The sequence below is a fragment of the Necator americanus genome, chromosome IV (genome assembly GCF_031761385.1).
Source record: "Necator americanus strain Aroian chromosome IV, whole genome shotgun sequence".
In the NCBI taxonomy this organism is placed as follows: domain Eukaryota; kingdom Metazoa; phylum Nematoda; class Chromadorea; order Rhabditida; family Ancylostomatidae; genus Necator; species Necator americanus.
The window spans coordinates 24028652-24050917 of record NC_087374.1 but is presented as its reverse complement, the minus strand read 5'-3'; the positions used below and the strand labels follow the sequence as shown (position 1 = coordinate 24050917).

Here is a 22266-nt window from a genome sequence, read left to right as displayed (position 1 = left end):
TGTGGGATCCACTCTAACGGTCTATTTATCGTCAATTCTACTCGTAACGTTCCCGACCTATCCATTCTTCTCTTTCAATATATATTTACCGCTGAGTTACAAAGACGGAACATTTCTCTCAAGTCAAAGCTGCAAAAATTGGTTATTTGTTGCGTACGCCGGTTATACTTCAGAAGACATATCACAAGTGCCTTGTGAATAGTAAGTAAGTTGCCTATACCTGGCAGCGGTGTCTGCACACGTTGGGTAGGGAATTCGCAGCTTCTCAGTTAGTCCGTAGCTGCCTTCACGCGTGCGAAGGCTGCCCAGGCTACTCCCGTTTTCCTATTTATTATAATTCTTCTTTCAGGTTGTCCTCCATATTCATGGAACATTTGAAGTACACGGTCGACTAAAATTTCACAATTTGAGACCTTTCATGTAAGGACCCCTGTCCTTAAAGTAGATGTTCTTCATAAACTGGGTCTTTTCTCTCTCTATTCATTACCTTTTTCTCATACCTGCTTCGTTTATTCATTAAGCATCATCTTTGCTTTTTTGGTACTTCTCCGGAAGAAAAGGACGTTGCCCGCAACAATGATTTGAGAGAAATCTGCCACGTATACCTCTTTCATTCCGAGCAGGTGGTTTCATTACTCACTGCAATGCACCCATGAACAGCTTCAGCGATATTGCATCGCATTGTCGTAGAGCTTTCTAATGGGTATCAAAATGAACACGATGAACACTCTGCAGCAAGCACTCAGCAAGCATATCAGACGGTAGTTTAGAAGATCCCTTCAGTCACCTTTGTTTTGGATAAGAACAGTTCGCAAAGTCTTCCACTTGTTTAGGATCCGTTCTACCAGAATATAAGAGATGAAGCCAGCCGGCAGACATGGCGAAGCAGATGACAAAATACCCTAAGAAAGCTTGCAGATACAAAATCAGCTCCGATGGTTCAGGTTATTCAGCTCCGAGGAAATCAGGTTAATATAGCCGCGGAAATCTCTTGGGCTTCCTTAGACTTTTCCATCTTCGTCCTGCTTCCACAAATTTCTTCTGCCTGCATTTCAAAAGGCTCTCCTGCAAAACTTCTCGACAACTAGTATTTGCTACAACCAGTCAATTCGGATCAAGTCTCAAAGTCCTTTTTTCAACGTTTCATTGATAGTTTCCAAAATTGGATCCACTTTTTTCGTACGAACGTTCGAGCTACGTTCAGCACAGACTCATAATCCTTTGAGCACCGGGTCGTGGTCCATACTGAGTGTCATGGAGGTCTTCATGGATGTGCCAATCGGCTTGAGACAAGGAAGTAGTATCGAGTAGGCTATCCTTGCACACCACTTCTTTCCCCCTTTCTTGCAGATAACAAACGTTCTTTTCCATCTGGCAGCTGGTGCATATGTTCCCTCGAAGGAGACGATTATCAGAACCACTACAATAGTGAGTGCTACCGAGACATCAAGTAGAAATCACTTCCGCTTGGCAAGTATGTGGTCGATCTCCGCATGAGTCGGGTCACTGGGCGATTCCAATGTCCACCGACGATGATCTTTCTTCGTGAATAAAAATTCCATAAAAAAAGCGGGGAACGACAGTTTGATCTGGACAGTATGATTGCCGTTTTCATCCGAGTCCCTTAGTTCAAATCTTCCGATCCTGTATTTCTTTTCTGTTGCCTTTCCTAATTTTCGTAGAAGTCACCGACATCGAATTTAAAAAAAGACTTCTCCCTGTAAACCACTTCCTCCAGCTCCTCATAGCGGTGTCCAATTGGGATTCATCAGCTGCTGAGGTAGGGACACCAAATAATGATGCTCACGGATTTTTGGCGCAGAGGGCGGAGGCGAAGAGTATCCAGAGGCGCCGACAAGATCTGGTGATCAAGACGAGATGGACGACTGGTGAGTGCAGAGTAAAACCAACATCATCTAGATTTCGCTATGGAACCTTTTCTCCACAAACGACGAATGACGTATTCCTTCACTCATTTGTCGTACGTCGCTACTTCAGTTGTTTGTCTGTTGCAGGGAATGTAAAAGGACGTCTAGAGCCACTGCCTTTGCGTTGGAAGAGCAAAGTTTGAGACAGTCTCAACGGCGGGTCGTGCAGGGGCGGCCTTGGTCCAGAATCAAAGACGTCCTGACCAACCTGAGATTTGATCTCCTCAGACCAGTCGCCATGCTGTCCACGGCTGAGACTTGAGGGCCCAATGTGCGGGATACAGAGGCAGTGTGTATGTTGCAGCTGCGAATAGACTTTTACCCATGCTAAGCAGCTCTGTCATACCGATCTTAGCTTTCACCACAGATCGTCGCCAACCTATAGTGCTCAGTGAGCCACTTGCAACATCTTGCCAAGATGGTGATGAATCTTAGCAGTGGTTTACTTTCAGCTATGCTTCCGATTCCGAGAAGGCGAAGTGTCAAAGGTGTAGAACTCCTTCTCAGCTTGCTAGACCCTGCCAGAGGGCGTAACTCCGCTGTACATCGCAGTTCGACGTCCAGAATCACATTCATTTCAGTGAGAGGCAATGAAACTTTAAAGAGTTTCGCTGCAACACTTGCAAATTATGTCCTAAATCTTCAGTTCATTACAATGGGATTCCAATCAGTTGATGGCCTAGAATCAAACTTTAGAAGGGGTTTGGGGAGGCAAACACATGCTAAGTATGCACTTACTTTACAAAAAAAAACAACGGTGAAAGAACTCACATATCCTAAACTTGCCAATGTTCTGTACAGCACAGGATTCATAGTGCTTATAGAAGCTCTACGGACCATATTACAGCTGATGTGAATAGCGTAAAACGCGAACTGTACCCATCCCAACATCATGATTAGACGAGTGCTCGCCATATTTTCCCTCACTTGGTAGCGGCTTGAAAGAGAAGCATCCAATCTGCAAATGAACAGAAACATCGTTATCTGTCATGTAGTAGACATGGTTCTGAACTGCTCACTCCTTGTCGAAGTATTTTTTGTGGTACTAAAAACATTTTAGCTGTCTTTAAACGAAATGTTACTCAACTTCTTCGGTGGAGTTTATTGCAAACAAGTAGTACACATGCCCATAAAAACGCAATGATATTTATGGTCGTCAAACAGTAATTGGTAACATCAACAATGAGCCAATTATCTGGAACCTATGTAGCAATTATTTTAAATTAATTCTAAATATTTGAGAACCTCCTTGGTTGTTGAGACATGATGACAATTTATCACTGTTGCTTGAGCTCAAATCCATGTAAACAGCGCCAATAACTGCCACAGAAATCTGAAGCAATACTGTTGAGGACTTATGCCAAAGCCGGTGTTGAAATTTGCGAAATTTAAACATGACATCAGAAACTTCATGAAGAAATCCGTGGTAATCTGGATAACTGCTAAATTGGGTCGCAGTGATGCATGAACTATCTGGAAATTGGCTTCTGAATTTCCTTTTCATTTCTTTTACTTAGTGTGCATTCTTTTAGCTTTGAAATGATCATTTTTGAAGGTCAAACCGGACTTTGAAGGCTGAAGAATAGCTACATAGCTATATATGATTAGCAGTGTTTGCTATTGTAATCGTTTTGAGGTTCATCACTCAAGTCACAAGTTTGGAGCCATGTTGAAAATATAACAAAGTTGCAAATGCAAGTTGAAAGTGCAAGTTACAAGAAGTTAGCTGACCGTATTGAGTCTGCTAATACCGTTTTTTAACGGCCGTATTTCCAGCAAAATGGATGCTTAACAGAACATTAATCGGAATTTAAGGAGGAAAACGCAACGACGTTGTTCCTTAGTATACAGCACTTGCAAGAGATGTAGCTCTTCCTCAATTGCCTCCAACAGATTTCAACTACTTCAGTTCATGTTTTAAGTATTTTTTTACAACTTTTGAAATGTTTGAAAAAAAAGCAGAATGACACAAAGTGCAGAACTGGACATTTGCAAGAAAAAAAATGAGCCAGCATGCAAACGTGGTGAACAACTTTGTGCACCACATGGGTGTTTATGGATGGACAAAAGAAATTTTTCGACCCCCAAAAAGCTCCAGCAGGATGCGGATTATTCCAGCAATTATACGAAAAAGATATATTGTGAGAACGCAAGAAAACTACAGAGAAAAATTAAATCGGAGTCTTTAGATGTGTTATCTTGCAGAATTGTGAAGGAAGTATGCTTCTGATTTTTTGGAAGAAATAGGCGTTTAACACTTTTGGCATAAACAAAACCTCTGTGTCTAAAGACGTCTGCGTTTTGTTTTTGTTTTTTTAAGTCCAGTTGGACAGTGGTTGGACTCTAGCCTTAATATCTACAGCTGAGCCATAACTGTAGAAGTAGCCGCCTTTAGCGACTACACGAGCAAAAAATCGTAAAAAGGGCGATTGTTCTTGTTTTCCATCATGCTTTTTGGATAATTTGATCACACAAAAAGAACCATGGCTCACAGCGACGATGCATACGGATGTTCCCTTGCTCAAACCATGAGTTTCGTAAGATCCCATAGATAATGTTGCTAAAGTCCTTTCCACACAAAGTCCAAGCTGTAGCATTACGAAGGAGTTACACGTGAGATGCAGCGCGATCCGTATCGGCAAGCAAAACATTGGTGATTGGAATAAATCACACGGTGTTTTAGCCGTCCATGCAGTTACCATGTGCTGAGTCTGAAAGATAAAGTATTACAAAGAAACTATTTCCAACACTACCTTAGTATTTTTGTGATGTACTTCGTAAGATAGTGAGATTAAATCCAACAAGAGGTACCTGCGAGTGCTGAAGGCAACGTATCGCAAAACTGAGGTGGTGCGGAAACCTAAGCGAAAACGTGGGGATGGGTTTGTAGATTAGGGAAACTAATGTGGCTCTGCTCCTTTCCTAGTCGTCGTAAAAAAAACGGCGCGTTATGCTTTTCGTTGTTGTGGCGCCTTACGAAAGGTCTTCTAATCTGCCTGTTCAAGTAAAAGCAGCAAGAAAAAACTAACTCAAACTTGGCAGTCAATGTAATAGTCATGAGAGAAAGCTTTGGCTTAAACATGGAGGATTTCCTTCATTCGTCTCCATTGACATAGAATTTTTTCGGAAACTTCGGCGCTTACTCTTATGTTCATCAGATGTTCCTTCGGAACGTTATCGAAACGTCTGCTAACTCTTTTCGTCCTGTTGGGGTTTTATTGGTTTCGACGCAGCTTTCCAGTGGTGGATTTTGTGGATGCCATTATGAGAGGCATTGAAGATTTCCGTTTACGCAGAACTGTCACTTTCGAGGACTCAATGTAAAAGTTTGAAAGGAACAACATGTGACTGGAAGTTGAATTACACTCCTTCCTATCTACACTATTTTCTCAATCCTTCTCATCTTATTTACACCATTTTCGCTCCGCTGAGGACGTTTTGCTTCTAACAGCTAATATCATTCAAACGAAAGTAATATTCAAAGGAAGGGAATAACAGGACGTGTAAAAAGATCAATTTTCCGCCGAAAAGAGGATGTTCCAGTCCCGCTTGTATCTATACAAAAAAAGATACTCCTAGCATAACCTTTTTGAGAAGTTCAATGCCCTAACCCTTACTTTTTTTACCATACATGCTTGCGAAACGTGTAGGTTTCTCGAACGTAGGTCAAGGTAGGAAGAAGAGTGAAGTTAAACAAGATGGATACATATACATACACTGTCTACAGGTACTCTTGTCCTTTTTCGTACATGCTCGATGGTTCTCTTCTGCCTCTCAATTCGCCCACAATGGAGGCCATATCAGGTTAATTACCTGATGTATGGTGGAGTCAAAACGACGTGAAGCAATTGGGTAAGTGGCTGCGCTCGAAGCGATGCAGTGGAGGTAGCAGTTGGAATCGAGATGACCATTGCTAACTGCAGTGATGAGTAGAGCTAGCGTGGGTCCTCATTCGGTCCTAACCGCTGCGCCCCACTGCACCGCTTCGAGCGCAACAGGCTACGCAACTGTTCCGCACGCAGGCGTACATCATGTCGTTTTGACCGCACTATACATCAGGTAATCAACGTGACATCGCTTTCAATCTGACCTAATTGAGAGGCAGTGAAGAAGTAAAAAATAAAAGTAGTAAAAGTAAAAGTAAAAAGTAAAAGTAGTGGGAGTGAAAGTAGTAAAACGGTAAAAAGCAAAGATTAGCGTCATTGGACTTCTTAGAAGGGTCATGCTAGGAATGTCTTTCCTTATTCAGATACAAGGAAGAAATCGAAAGCCTACGAAAATCAACGGCTAAAGAAGTTGCCAGCAGTTATTGAAAGAAGTAAAATTAAAGGAATGGTTACTTTTTTAACAAAAAGTAATGGATAAGAAGGGCAGCTCCCGACTTCGACTCGTAGTAAACCCCTCGCGAAACAAAATCAACCTTGCTGGATTGATGGTCGCGTCAACCGAAGTTGGAACTTAGTCGACGTCGACGACAACGAAGTTCGACTTATGTCGAAGTAACTGAACTGATTAAGTTGGCTGCGAATTGTTTGCGTAGTCGAGTGCGAAGCAAGCGCTTCGAGCGAGTAAGTCGAGGTGGTTAGCTTCACTTGCGCAACCGCAGCCGACTGGCTCAACATTCCCGGAAACAGTGTGGGGGCGTGAAGTAATCATAGAAGTAAGTTGCTCCACGGTAACTTATTATTAACCATTTAAAAAAACGCTGATCACACACTGCTACAAAAAACAGGACAGAAATTGAATTTTCACAAACTAAGACCTTAGAGGGGCTCCAGTGAACAATTAATAAAACTGAAAAAGAGGACTCTTCTAAGCCTGCACATTTCTATCCAAGCAGTGTAATCCAAAACAAACAAAGAGAATCTATAGAAAGGAAAGAAAAGTGGTACTGTGAGTTTTGTAGATTATCATAATCGCCTGTAATTCTGTGTTCTTCACAACACCACAACGTAATTCATCTTTCAACTCTCTTCTGCTTCCTTCGAGATCAGAAGCGACAGTTGTTGCACTTTATAGTCGCCACAAGGTGTTCTCTTTGCCACGCCCCATACTGTAACTCGACTAATTATCTGGTACTCGGATGTTTGAGTTCCATTCGATCTGATGATAGATTTGTGCGACTAACCTCGAATGTGATAAATATCAATCCATGAACAATTATACATCCATATAGTGCCCAAAATATTACCTAAACATTACATTCCGTTCTTAAAAATCAGCTTGATTATGAATTATCCACTAGTTTACTAAATACAAAACTCGAACCTTGACGTTTTTGTGACAACGGTATCCTACAAGATAATCTCTCGTTAAGATGATAAAAAAGATAGCAGTGAGACTAAATGCTATATGGATTACTTGAGTGCCAATATAATATGGATTCTTCACAATCCTTTCTACATTTTCAATGCAAAGTTCCTTGTCCATCCTCGATTCTTCAATTGTCCACTGCCTGAATATATGATATATAAGAATTCTTGCATTTCTTCAATTCAGTAATGAGTGTATATAAAGAAATACAAAAGGCACGAAGGAACTTGTCTGAGTCGAGACACAAAGGTGGGGATTGTCGCGCTCAATTATTTTCATTCGGACTTGACGCGGTCCTTCTCATGGCGGATGAACATGTGAAAGAAGTCCTTCTCCTCCTATAGGACGAGAAGGAGGTATTCTCATGACATATCCAATCCAGAACGCTTCATTTCGGTCATCCAGGGCTTGGACGATCAAATTTGCTCAAAGCGAGAAGACCACGTTGGGATGTGGTTATGTTGCGGGACTAAAAGCAAGATGGTTCACCAACTTTCGTGATCTTCGGACGAGTGATCATCGCCCAGCCTGGACAGAAGGCAGTGAAGAGCCAACTAATTAAGAGATGCAGAAGCCATTGAGAGGAGCTTCATACAAAAGTAGTGGAGGAAGGATGTGAACAAGTGCAAACAAATTAAACATATATAATCACAAAATGTAAGCACCTTTTTTAGTGAATGGACTTCAGCGAGTGAAGTAGGTTTGATCAGTCGTAGGGAGGGATAGAGAGACTGCTCAGTAAGTCCAAAAAAGGTAGGTATAGGAAAAGTTTAGGAAATAAGTCAGTTCATAAGGTAATTAGCAGGTATCATTGATGGATCTGAAATCCAACTCGGTCACCACATGTTGAAACAAGGGTGTTGAAAGCTACTAGAATCAAAGATGCTGCTAAACATCAATACATCGGAACTGTTTGGGAAACGCGAGCTAGTCAGGTCCACGTGATCATGCTTCACTAACACTTTCTCCCTTGATGTGTAATTTCAATTACGCAGTTTGGTCGACTTGTTGGTGTTAGCTTACATCTGCAATAAAAATCACTGGGGTGAACCACGAATGATGCCCAACGTGGATTGAAAAAATTCACCTAACTGGTTCTAAATTGTTCCCCCTCCCTCACACACCTACCTCGGAGGAACTGAAGCTGTTTCCTCTTTCCACAACGATTAGGTAAAGTTGAGCGGAGCCACACTGACTTCCGTAATCTATAACCCGTACTCTACGGATTCCTTCGGGTTTCTGTACTTCGCCAATTTCCTGATAAGTTGCCTTTAGCCAATCGTCACACTCAATTTCTCACACTCCTGCGTTTTTTCCATGCGTTGAATAGTAGGTCATTTGAGACGAAACGAAAGAAAGTTATGAACAATTTCAGAATTGTATCGTTTTCAAAAACTGGCTTTGTATTGATAGAAGTAACTTCATGTGCGTTTTCTTCTGGATTCCCCACAGATATTTGAAGGAAGAAATTGAAGCACTCCATTGAACAAGGAGAAAGGCAGTGAGAGTTTTAGAGAATCTCTTTATTATGATTAGAACTCTTTTATCCCTTTATACCAAGCCTTTTATCCCTCCAGGAAATTGGTACCGCACTTGTCTGGGAGGATAAAAACACTGACTTGACACATCGGCTAGCCACCGCAAGTCATTGTATACGCCAGATACACGTTCGTAAACCTCAAACGATTCTGAATTGAAGTAAACGTGGTGGCGCATCCCAAGCGGATTGATTAACGCCAGACACGTAATGCTTTATCCTTTATGGGTTTTGGTAGGATAAGAAAAGAATTTGTGGACAAGCACAACACACTTCTTCGGATACTGAGTTTTCTAGTGGTCATGAGTAAAATCGAATACTGTTACCTTCCTGCATTTTTAGAATGGGTGATCTTTTTCTGCATGAAGGGAAATTCAAAAAAAATCTGAAGCAGTTGAGAAAAATCAAATGAGAAAAGGTAACGTAACAAGGGAATTGTTTCTACGAAACTATTCAATTAAACTAACGAAGACTAGAAGTAGATAAAACTATTTCAGCCAGAAAGGAAAGTCGAGTGAGCAAAATCTGTTTCCTGCCGATACAAAATTGAATTCGTTGAGAAATCAGGGCCGACAGAAAATGTGACAGATGACGAAATGTCTTTGAAATGGACATAAACTTGAAAGCAGGCAGATCAGAGCAGATCTGCAGAAGACCGAGCAGAAATAAAATTACGAAACCGTGAGAATAGAAAAGTATTACTTGAGATAAACAAGATAAGCCTGTCAATATTTATCCATGTATATGCTCCTGCAAATAAAAGGAACTTATAGAAGAATGCCTCTCAATTACGCTGCGTCTCGTTCTATATTTAGGGCTGCGTCGTTCATTGAGCGGGCACGGCAGCAGAAAGAAGCTTCTCTGATGATGAGTTTCGTTTTGCACCTTCACCCTTAACTATTGGAAATATAAGTTTGAGATTTCTCTGTTGGATGGACACGTTGCCCACAAAAATTACTTCAATTTCAAAGTGCTATGCTCTTAAGATTCCCAAAATGTTAGACGAGAATAAAGAAAATGCAACAACCTCTTGTGCGGCTGAACTCGGAGAAACATATATTCTAACGAGAACGTTAGATGCCGTATAACGACGTGCGTGTAAAAGAAGGAAAGAAGTATAACTACCTGTAAATGCAAAAATAATCTGCGCAGCCAGTTTTGCTAGTGTCTTTTACAAGCAGCTGGCAAGCATTAATCAGATGTTGTCGTGCGTAAAATGGCATTACTTTCCGTTTATCCTTGGTACTTTCGTGGGAACTAATTCTAACATGCAACGCTGGCTTTGATAACAATTAACTACTATAACTCAGTGTTACTCTTATTACGCTTTTTACCTAGCACAATTTCTGGTTGCTTGAAAGTGTTTTTGGGAAGCAAGATTGATGTGCCGGTATTTTAATCGGACGAGGGCAGCGCAAGCAATATATATGTACTGAATAATAAGGCGCTTAATCTGACACCTGTGTATATATGTGTATTTGTATCGATGTGGATGCGAATGTGTTCGGCTAGTGTTTAGAACGAATTCAGTCATCGAGATTTCTGGCGGTGTTCATTTGAAATTTCGAAATCCGGCAAAAAATATTGTGGAGCAGTCAGTGCTGTTAGGAGTTGGGCTAAACTTTGCACACAGAAATACACACATGTAATACACGCATCAGATCACTTTTCACAAGAAGGCATCGAGTTCATTGCCATTCTAAATAACCTCATTGTTACGTGAGACTTAAATACCACTACATTAACGGACCTAAAAAACTTGTTGTTCTGATATCTAAAAAAAAAATAGGAGGGGTCGGGAGGGGAAGGGGAGGAGTGAAAGGAGGGAACTAGACTGTAGGTAGGTTTTATTCAAACAGAAGTTTTACATTCAAGTACTTTCATTTTCTTGTTATTAGTAAGCGCGTTCAATAAATTGCACACTTTAAAGTGAAAGCGCCATTTACAAAAGCTGCAGGGTATTTTATCAAAATCATTTAGTAGTGACCAGCGAGGCTCTCTGAAAGCCTCTATGTATCAGTCGCCGCAGAATCGACTAGGCGAGAAGGGGCAACATCGGATTTGCAGCACTGACGCCGAGATCCTAAAGAGCCTTCACCAGAGAGTAACCTGAAGGAGCTTGCGTATGGTGAGCAGCATCATATTGCTGCTGACAATTTTTAAGCTTAACCTTTCAAAATGATGAGCGAAGCAGATCAAATGAAAATAGAATCGGCTCCGCCTGCAAATCGACAAACGACCTCGAATCACATCGTCTAAGATGACAACAGAGGATGAGGATTCGCAAAAGAACAGCATGTTATTCCGCCTACGTTGAAGAAGGAAACAACTTCACTGCAGGTGTTGTCTTTGCAAAGCTGCAGAATCAACATTAAAAAAAGTACCGGTAATCTTGCGGTCTTCACAGGTGGGCGGCAGTATAGCAATCCTATAAGAACGTCTTGGCGATTATAGCTTTATAAGAAAAACATACGCATTGCGTAGATATATATTACTAGCAACTCATTATTGCAAGAAATTCAGGAAAACTTCTACTACGGAGAGGTGGCATCAAAAAAAAAACTTGATTGTACAGCAAGATTCCACGCAAAGCTGAAAGAGTTGCGTGATAATCCCCTTATAAAGAAGGTACTGGAAAAAAGGAAGCTTACGTTCAAGCTGTTGGCTCTCAAAAGCAAGTCCTCTCTCAATGAAACATGCTCTTGCTAATGAAAGAGGGATAGAAAGAACGGACGGTGGCAGAACTCGACAGTGCTACAACGCAGAGATACCAAAAAACAGAAGCAGTCTTACTTAGCTGTTACTTCGATTGTGCTGCATAGGGATTCCTAATAAAACTGGAAATTCTTATATGCATGTGTGATGGGGAGTGCTAAAAACTATTCCCCAACAGTGCAGAGTCCTGGAAAGTCCATTGAATTGAACTCAAGTTATCGGAGACACAACTTTACAACTGCTGAAATCAGTGGTCATGTGTACAACGATGTACCCACTGATCCGAACTTACCTATCAAATTCCACTGTTATCTCAGCGTAGAAATATACAGTTTCTGTAGCCGAGTACTTTAACAAGTATTAGGTTGCCAACAAAGTTTTTTTTTAAATTTTAATATTCTGCATGTCATAAAATATTTGTGACATAATTTTTTATGCCGTTGGAAAGAGGGTGTTATGCTCTATTGTAATTTATGCTTTACTTTTTGCTCAAGTTAATTTATACTAATTTTCAGATCGCTAAAATGGAATGTCAATCTGAGAAAAATGAGCAGTTTCGACGGGGAACGGTCAAGAGGTACCCGTATGATGTGCCGCCACGTATCCAGGAGGCTAATAAGCGTCGTTAATTGGACTTAGTTGTTACTTCGATTGTGCTGCATTTGGATTCCTGATAAAACTGGAAATTCTTATATGCATGTATGATGGGGAGTATTCAAAACTGTTCCCCAACAGCGCAGAGTCCTTGAGAGTCCACTGAAGTGAACCCAAGTTATTGGAGACACAACTTTACAACTGCCTAAATCAGTGGTCAGGTGTACAACGATGTACCGAATGATCCGAACTTACCTGTCAAATCCCACTGTAACTTCGACGTAGAAATATACGGTTTCTGTAGCCGAGGACTTTATCAAGGGTGGAAAGTTAGTTGCCAACCTAATACATTGGCAAAGGGCCCGATCATGAAGAATAACATCAAAAGTGTGCTCATCTCAAGCTCTTCGCTGAGTTTTTGGTTGCTTTATGCAGGAGAAGTCTTTTAAGGTTTGCAGGCTTGCAGCTCACTTGCTTAAATATCAGAATTTTCACCTACTGCTGGGAGAGAGCGACAGCTGGATCGAAGACCCCTTTGCAATGCTCACTGCATGCTTGTTGGTGAATCAGCTCTGTGACCAACGATGGTGTGTCTTCAAAAACAAAACTTCAAAAAACAGGGGCTAGTGCTTTATTATTACTGAATTTCTGAATCACTGTATACTTACTTCATGTAACCGCTGGCAACTTCAAAAAAGAGGAGGAGAAGAGAACAGTTACAGGCAAATCTGTCGGAAGGTAACTGAGACATTACGAATTGTTTCAAGACGACTACCTGTGTAGCGTTTTCACCAAATGTACACCTACGCTTGTTCTTTAGTACGTCAATATTGGTTGCCACATATTTTCAACTGTTTAGATAATAGTCACTTTCTAACATGATCCTTACCTCTACCTGTACATTGACGAAATATCATGATGTGAAAAAGTAGTTCAGCTACTCTCAACGTTGACAAAGAGAACACTACTGCAAGGCAACCCTTCTTATTTCAAGTGAGTACTTCACAATAAACCGAGTGCATGTGAAGAGGGCCCGGGCGGAATTTCGAGCAAGCTCGGTCATGCCTCGTCAGAGCAATTAGCAATGGTGCGTGTCCTAAAGAGATTCACTTTCATTGGCACCTGAATAGCTGACTCAGCTTACCTACCGCTAATCATACGCTGCATCACCGGCTAGGACATGATTCACCATGTACTAAATTGTTTTGAAGAATCAGACACATTCAGTGCAATTTTGTGACGTGAGATGATCTCAATTTTATAATCGTATCAGAAGCAAGAGAAATCCGCGCGTGAAATATGAGATAAGGATGTATCTAATAGCTTCAAATTACGTGCATAAAAATTTTCGTTAAAACGGAACATTCCAGATTTCAAACGTAACGGTAATGAGAATTATCGTTATCTTGTAACTCCCAAGTTTTTTGTTGCCTAAGTTATTTCCGGACAGACGGACCTTCTGTATCTCTGACTTCTTGGAACTTAAAGGAAGAAAAAGAGTTCAAATTTAATAGGATTTCTGAACTTTCTGAAGGTGATATGAAGATAAACTCACTCCCTTTAACTCACTAACTTTTTTATTAGAACACCATACAAAATCCCATGTACTTCTATCTAACACTACTATTCTTTGACTTATTTGGTAATTTTGACAGCTAAGACCACTCTTCTTTGTATATTGCCTTGTAACTGTGCAGTTTTCTGCGTCTCTGTGGCTAGTAGAACATCTAAGACGGTTGTCTGCGTCTTCCTGAACGACTGGAGACCCTGTCGAGGTATGTTCGCATATCCGCCGGCATATCGACTGGCACGTTCTGTCTCGGAGGCATTCGCGGAGAATCCGCCGGGCCTCTCTTTACCGTTCTCCGAATAAACCTTGCTAGACCGTCAAGTGCTATCAGGTCCCGAACATGAGCACGTTACACGGCGAAAGTGCGTGATTTGTGAGAAATCAGCAACCGAGTCGGAGGTCCTTGTATTGTACTTATATACTTGTAATATTACACCACAGAATTTTCTATAACCCGTTCGCTTTTGATGTTATTCTTCACGACTTTTTCAACTCCAATATTCCGCATGTCATTAAATATTTGTGACATAATGTTTTACGCCGTTGGAAAGAGGATGTTTTGTTCTATCGGAATTTATGTTTTGCTTTTTGCTCAACCTAATTTATATTAATTTTAAGATCATTAAAATAGAATGTCAGGTTGAGAAAAATGAGCATTTTCGACACCTCCTTCTTTTCGCTCTCAATCGAGGTTTTAACGCCCCAAAAGCTGCTCACCAGTAATGATTCGATAAAGAAATCGTTGCTTATGTCTATGAGTTGCGCGATGACGAGCAAGCAAACCAGCGATTGTGGCTCGTTGATTTTTGTTGTCGACACTTAAAGCATGCGGAGCCCGTGTTCCATACTTTTGAACCTTTCCCAACGAGTGAAGACGTTTTTCCGTAGCAGTGCGAGAGCATTCCACTTTCTCTGCCAGTTCCCTTGTCGTTTGACGCGAATTTTCGTGTGAAAGTTGGTTTAATCGTTTTTCGTCCACCTCAACTCGACGGTCAGAACGAGGTGCGTCTTCGAGGTCAATGTTCCATTTTTGAACTTGGCATACCAATCACGAGTGATTCTATCAGCTATGGCACCATTTCCAAACACAGCACAAGTGTTGCGAGCAGCTTTTGTGGCGATAGAACCTCGATTAAAAGGCATGGATGACAGTTTTACTCAGCTAGATAAGCAAAAGAAAATCCTAGAAAGCGAAGCAAAAAGCAAAAAAAATATAGCATTACACCGATCAGTAAGAAATTTTTTGAAGCATCTTTTGCATTTTCAGACATAGATGGTTTGTTTCTGTCTAACAACTCAAAACAGAATAATTTCATCTTCACTCGCATTTCTAAACTGCATATCCACAAGCCTCTTTCATTTATATTAACTTACAAGTATACTTTATATAGAGTTCCAAAAAACTTCTAACACTAGGCATTTTTCTTTTTCTTCGATTCTAAAAGCACATCGCAAGAGCTGCGGGCGCAGCGAAGAAAACTCTTCGTAAGAGCAGCATACGCGGCGAAATGGCAAGGAGAGTGGTGTGGGCGGGGAGTCAGCGAGACGTAGCACAAGAGGATCAACCAGGGTACTGTAGCGATCATGACGCTGTCAGGAGACGCGTGCTGCAATTAACGACGCTTATTAGCCTCCTGGATACGTGGCGGCACATCATACGGGTACCTCTTGACCGTTCGCCGTCGAAACTGCTCATTTTTTCTCAAATTGACATTCCATTTTAGCGATCTGAAAATTAGTATAAATTAACTTGAGCAAAAAGTAAAGCATAAATTACAATAGAGCATAACACCCTCTTTCCAACTACATAAAATATTATGTCACAAATATTCTATGACATGCAGAATATTAAAATTTAAAAAAAAAACTTTGTTGGCAACCTAATACTTGTTAAAGTACTCGGCTACAGAAACCGTATATTTCTACGCTGAGATAACAGTGGAATTTGATAGGTAAGTTCGGATCAGTGGGTACATCGTTGTACACATGACCACTGATTTCAGCAGTTGTAAAGTTGTGTTTCCGATAACTTGAGTTCAATTCAATGGACTTTCCAGGACTCTGCACTGTTGGGGAATAGTTTTTAGCACTCCCCATCACACATGCATATAAAAATTTCCAGTTTTATTAGGAATCCCTATGCAGCACAATCGAAGTAACAGCTAAGTAAGACTGCTTCTGTTTTTTGGTATCTCTGAGTTGTAGCACTGTCGAGTTCTGCACCGTTCGTTCTTTCTATTCCACTTTCATTAGCAAGAGCATGTTTCATTGAGAGAGGACTTGCTTTTGAGAGCCAACAACTTAAACGTAAGTTTCCTTTCTCCTAGTTCCTTCTTTGTAAGGAGATCATCACACAACTCTTTCAGTTTTGTGTGGAATCTTGTTGTACAATCAACTTTTTTGATGCGATCTGTCCGTAGTAGAAGTTTTCCTGAATTTCCTGCATAACGAATTGCTGGGGGTGGGTGTAGTGCGGTTAGAAGTGCTTCCTGCACGATCGATCGGGGGTTCGAATCCGCCCTAGTGCTCACCAAGCCTTTCATCCCTCCGGGGTCAATAATTTGGTACTAGACTTGTATGGGAGGATAAAAACACTGATTTGACACATCGGCTAGCCTCCGCAAGTCATTGCATAGTCCAGTTACACGTTTGTGAACTTCAAACGATTCTGAGTTGAAGTAAACGTAGTGGTGCATTCCAAGAGGATTGATCAACGCCTGACATTTTATCTACTTTAATGAATTGCTAGTAATATAAATTCACGCAATACGTATGCTTTCCTTATAAAGCTACAATCGCCAAGACGTTGTTATAAGATTTCGTTAACTTTGATTGTCTCATTTTTTTTGGCTGATTTCGCAGAAAGATAACAATTATAATTGAATGGGATGGACGGTAACAAGGTATAGTTCACGCAAAAATCGCCGAAGGATATAAATCGCTACGTAGTCAAGGGATGCCTGCATCCACCTTCATTGGATTATGGCGACAGTAACTTGAAAAAAGATGAACGGAATTGCTATTTGGGCACCTAACGTAAGATCTTTCACTATTTACAAAGAATACATGACATTTGGAAAATGAAATGCCACTGTTAGTGCCGCCCACGGTTGCAGTTAACCCTAGTGCAACGTCTGTGAAGACAAACTACGAAAGATACACTTTCGGTTACCTAAGCAACGAAGAAACGTAAAGATCCCTATATTGCAGCTGGTAAGAAAGATTTTAAAAAGTAAGCAGTCCTCTTACACCTGCCGGAGTTTGAACCGAAGCAGGGAAGTGAAAATTCAAGAAAAACTGATGAAAAATCTTGACGAAACGAAGAAAGTATTTGAATTACCAATGCTAGATCTAACACACCTCATTCACGAACCTAGAAGAATACCTAGAGATTACCTGGAACCTTTGATGAGAAGGAGGTAGGAAGTTAAGCGATGCCCAAAGCGAGTGTGAAGCGACTGCAAAACATGATGGAGGAATGTGAGTCAATGTCTACTAGACGAGACTGTGTATAACTGTGGTATCGCAGGAAATGCAAATCCCGGATGGTAACGCAGCTACTGGAACCGCTGAATGCTAGAAAGGATGAATTCTGAAGATAAAAAGTAGATGTTTAGCACAGGATAGCTGGCAGGTGGTGATTGTTGCGATTCAAACTTCGATCTCAAACAACAATCTAATGTGCTTGGGAAGTGGAATAAACATGTGTGGAGCAGATGTGGGACAACAGTGGCTGTTTGATAACCCATCTTTCACCCCACCCATGCTGCTCACCTCTGCTAATTGAGCTGTTTTATCTTCAATGCCAGCAGCTTACGTAACAGAACTAAACCTCAACGTATGAAAATGCGTAAAAAAAAGCGATAAGTAGAAGATGAGAATTTTCTATTTTAACTGCGTCCTAACGAGCAACATTCTTTTGTGAGCATTTAGAGATGAAGCATTTGCGATGCGAAACAAAGAGTCAATGCCCTATAATTGAAATTTGAACGAAATCGGTAAACAATATCAAGAGTAGAATTATTCAACGCAACTGTCAAGCACCTCCTTCGTCCTGAAGTTCGATCAGAATTTATTGGAGGCGCTTGAGTTCCTCATTCTCCGTACTCATTATTGGAACAACAATGGGCATCCCCCAGGGTAATTTAATGTTGTGATGAATCGTTTACCTCATTTACAATCTCCACACGATAATCAAGGATACCAAGGTATACTCTCTACTCTGACAAGAGATGACTGGTCGGACGACCGTTGTAACTTCAGTTTTCCAGAAACTGCGTTTATCTTGCGCACTCGCCTTCTACAATGGAATAAAGTCCCGTTTGCATATAGTTTCCCAGCTTCTAGCATATCCAAATTTTCACAATCTTTTCAATTTTGGATAGAGCTATCCATCTTGGTTCTTTAGCGTAGAATTATGACGACCTTCACCGTTCACATCGTTGAGCACCACGACCGATGCAGAAATACATTCGTAAGCATATCGTAAGCAAGCCAATGATAGTCCTATAAAGGTCGTAATCCGCGTTTTCCTGTAGCGAAATCAAACAATCATTTGCAAAGAAGTTTTTCGCCCTAAAGTCACTTATATATCTTCGCTCTTTATTCCTATTCCCTGCTTATGGTTTAGCAAATCAGCATATGTTGACTGTAAAACGGTTCTCAATGTACTGATCTTGTTGGATTACCTTCTGCATTGTGATGAGACACTGAATTAGCTGTATTTGTCCTTTGCCTGATTCTTGCATGGCCATTGGGCGAAAGCAATTCCGAATTTGCTTTCAAGTCTCTGTTTATTCACAGTCCCTGTGTTGATTGCTTTCAGTTAAGTCCTCCAGTTAAGATTACCACAGTTATACAAAGTCTCGTCTAGTAGACATTGACTCACACTCCTCCATCATGTTTTGCAGTCGCTTCACACTCGCTTCGCGCATCGCTTAGCTTCCTACCTCCTCATCAAAGGTTCCAGGTTATCTCTAGGTATTCCTCTGGGTTCGTGAATGGGATGTGTTAGTTCTAGCATTCCAGCATAATTCAGTTACTTTCGTAATTTCTTTCATCTTCTTTCAAGTTAATGTCGCCATCATTCAATGAAGGTAGATGCAGGTATCCCTTGACTACGTAGCGCTTTATGCCCTTCGGCGGTTTTTGCGTGGACTATACTTTGCAGATATCTCTTGACCATAGATTTTGCCATTCTACACATTAAAAAATTAGAATTGATAGAAAATCAAAAAGCTTAGGAAGGCATATGGTGGTCAATCGACATTCATGCAGAAATTTTTAAGTAGTTTGACGTAACATTTCAGACGCTTCATTTTTGACGTTTGACGAACTAAGTCGAACGACTGGTTTATTTTAAATACTGAAGTATTGCTGTAACTTATCTTGTTCGAAGTGTGGAAGATGTCGAAGAATTTCAGAAACCCAATACTTGTTTCACTTTTAACTGCTTTCACGCTCTGACTCCAGCTGTTTCGTCTTCGTCCATCCCATTCTAATTGCTATCTTTCTGCGAAATCAGCCAAGAAAAAAGAGCCAATCAAAGTCAACAAAATATTCTGGCTTTTGATCGAGGGTACGTTTTTCCATATAATAACAAATAGGTTATATTAGTTTTTTTTTTACATTAGTCTTACAACATTAGAATTCTGTTCTTTCCTCGCAATGGAGAACTTCCAGCTAAATTTTGAGAAGAGATGCACGATATGCGGATATTAACGTCTGATGGGACATGGTAACATCAGTGATTTTGCCTTCTTCGCAGCCTCTACACAGCTTTTACTTAATGCGTTCGTTTTCAAAAACATGAAACATTAACTTATGTCTGCAGATAATTTCTGTTGTATAAAGTCGTAATTTCCTTCAAAATTTGAGACTTTCCATTAGTTGCACTAACTTTTCATATGGCTACCTCTTTATTGTTCCCTCACATACACAAAAAGAATATGGAATCGCCATGCAGCGAGAGTTTCGGGATTATTTTTTATCGATAATTTCATTAATTCGTGACAGGGATAAAGGATAAGGGATAACGTACACGGCATTGATCAACCCCTAAGGGACTGCGCTTACCCATTCGACTTCAACTATCACCCCTTTTCAGGTTTATGAACGCGCGTGCTGCCTTGCAATAACTTTGAAAGTCGTGGATTCCTTACTGAGAGCAGAAGCAGGTTTAGAACTGGTGGGGTGCCCACCACACATGGACCCTCAAAAAGAGAGCTTTCATCTGATGATACACCGTGCGACAAACTAAGTGATGCACAGTCTTTAAGTATAAAGCTGGTCAATCAACTAGTCAATCGTTATAACTACTAAAAATGATTGGAAAATGCATACTTTCTCTTGTACTTGTGTAAAGAAATAATGCAATTGAGAGAAGATTTGCTGTTTTGCAATTCTACCAAACGAAATAAAGTAACCAGCGATGTACACATATAGCGGAATGCATTTCTGCCGCCTCTTTTTCTCTCAAACAATGTCTAGAGAATGTTATCGAGTTAAGATGAATTAAAAAATAATAAAAGAATGACAAAACAGAGGTTCTATTCACCAGCGAACCGTATGCAAAAAATACATTATTATTTGTTAACGAATTTGCCATGGAGCGGAAACGTCTGTTTTTCGTTTTCTTGCCGAACATCTTTGCCACTGTTTTCACTCAAGCACAATTTATTATCAAATCATCATGCTACGTCAGGCACAGCAAACAGAAATTGCTAATTGGGATCAATTTTTCAGCTGCTTACCCGGCTGTAAAGCAGCTGAAAATACTAAGCTGCAAATTCTAAAAACTGCCGTGAGGAGAGAAACATTTCAGACAACCTAGAGAACATGCCTCGTCAGTTTTCCTCAATTGTTCGTTTAGAGGTTCGACGGCAAAGTTTCCCCATAATTAATCAGGCACGAGCAGTAACCATCTATTCTATGGTCTATCGAAAAGTTCTGTCAGTTTTTAGAATGGAACAAAATGCGATTTTTTTTTACTGTCAATAAACGTTATTGGATAATATAATTGGCATTATTATTAATGACGTGGTGCCAGCGTGAGGGCAATTTGTTTTTCCCATTTGTAAAAAATGTTCCATCTTCTGATGCGAAAAATTGAAGCAGTGCTTGTTTGACATCTTCATTTTTAATTTTTTGCCATTCAAAAAATTTTGTAAGGACAAAAACAAGTGATAGTCCGTGTGCGGGCAAATCCGGGCAATATGGTGGATGCGACAGAGTTTTCCAGTCTAGTTCTGCATTTTTTTTACGAGTCCTCAAAGCAGCATGTGGCCTGGCATTATCATGATGCAGTATGATTTCTATTTTTTTTTATGACTTTTCTTTCTACTGAACATCTCCGGCCTCTTTTCTTGAACTGCTGCCTTTAAATTATTCGGTTGCTGACAATGCATCTCCGAATTGAGCTTTTCGTTCGCTTTTGAAAGCTCCACTATATACACAACATTCTCTTATTCAGAGTCAAATTTCGTTTGGAGGTGGAAGGGCTGCCAGAAACCTCTCCTATCAGAAACTTTACCTTCACCAAACACTTTCAATAAACTTCTGCATGCATCTGCAGCATATTTTTCTTGATGAAATTCTTATGGAATACAGCGGCGTAAATGAACTTTATCGGTGGCCATGGGTACATTATCGCTTCACGCTTAAGACTGACGTGAATCAACTGTGCTTGATTTAATTTGCTACGTCAACACGTAAACATTGAGAAATAACGACGGACAGCCGAACATGTGCCAAATAAACACGTATCGAGACTTGTTGCAACAGAAGCGGACAGAACTTCTCGATGCACCTAATATATTCCATCTCGCTAGCGAACACTTGGCTCAAAGTAGGTTTGGTGCAGCAGCGAGGCTGTGCGAAAATTACGTTGCATATATATATATATATATATATATATATATATATATATATATATATATATATATATATAATAAGTTAGTAGGTGAAGTGAAAAAATCCTGAGCTTTTTCGCTAGATGTCATACCTGACGATGTAAACATCACATCATGTCACAAGGTCACACTATACGACAATTTTAGGGTGACATTACAAGGATAAAAACCGAAGAAGATCGCGGCCCAATCGCGATGAGCAGGCCTAGACGTTCGCCAAGCCCGCATTAACGGCCAAGAAGGTTTTGCCATGTGTTGCCATGTTGTTGACATTGGAAGGGAATTATCCACAGTGAATCTCCTCCTATCCCTCCAAACACTCAATTCGGACCTCTGCATTGAATAACTGACCAGATTGTAGCAGTTAACCGACCAGAACTGGGCAGTATGAAAGGTATTGTGTTCCATTAAAATAACTTCAGGCACATCTCTCTCTCGTCGCGTCAGAAGCCCAGAGAACTTGGATGGGTGGTTTTACCGCATCCGCGGGGTAGTCCAGACCTGGCACCCCCACTATCAAGAGAGGCTTGTGAAACTAGGGTGTTCAGGTTTTCTCACCAATAAACACGAAGATTTCTTCAATTACGGAATTACGAATTTGCCATAAAAATGGACAGAGGTTATCCAAGAAAGCGGCGCATATTTGATCTGACCATATTTGACCTGTTGTTCCTAGCTATATTAATTCCAGCGTTGAAA

At 40.6% G+C, this 22266-nt stretch overlaps 1 protein-coding gene across 1 annotated transcript; it reads right to left on the bottom strand.

Moving 5' to 3' along the window:
- Window positions 1-6892: 6892 nt before the first annotated feature.
- Window positions 6893-14800, bottom strand: RB195_002509 (uncharacterized protein; the record flags this gene model as incomplete). Its single annotated transcript, XM_064199803.1, has 4 exons — window positions 6893-6981; window positions 7057-7119; window positions 7197-7222; window positions 14703-14800. The coding sequence occupies 4 exons, from the start codon at window positions 14798-14800 to the stop codon at window positions 6893-6895; spliced, it is 276 nt and encodes a 91-aa protein (XP_064055684.1).
- Between the last annotated feature and the right edge of the window lie 7466 nt (window positions 14801-22266).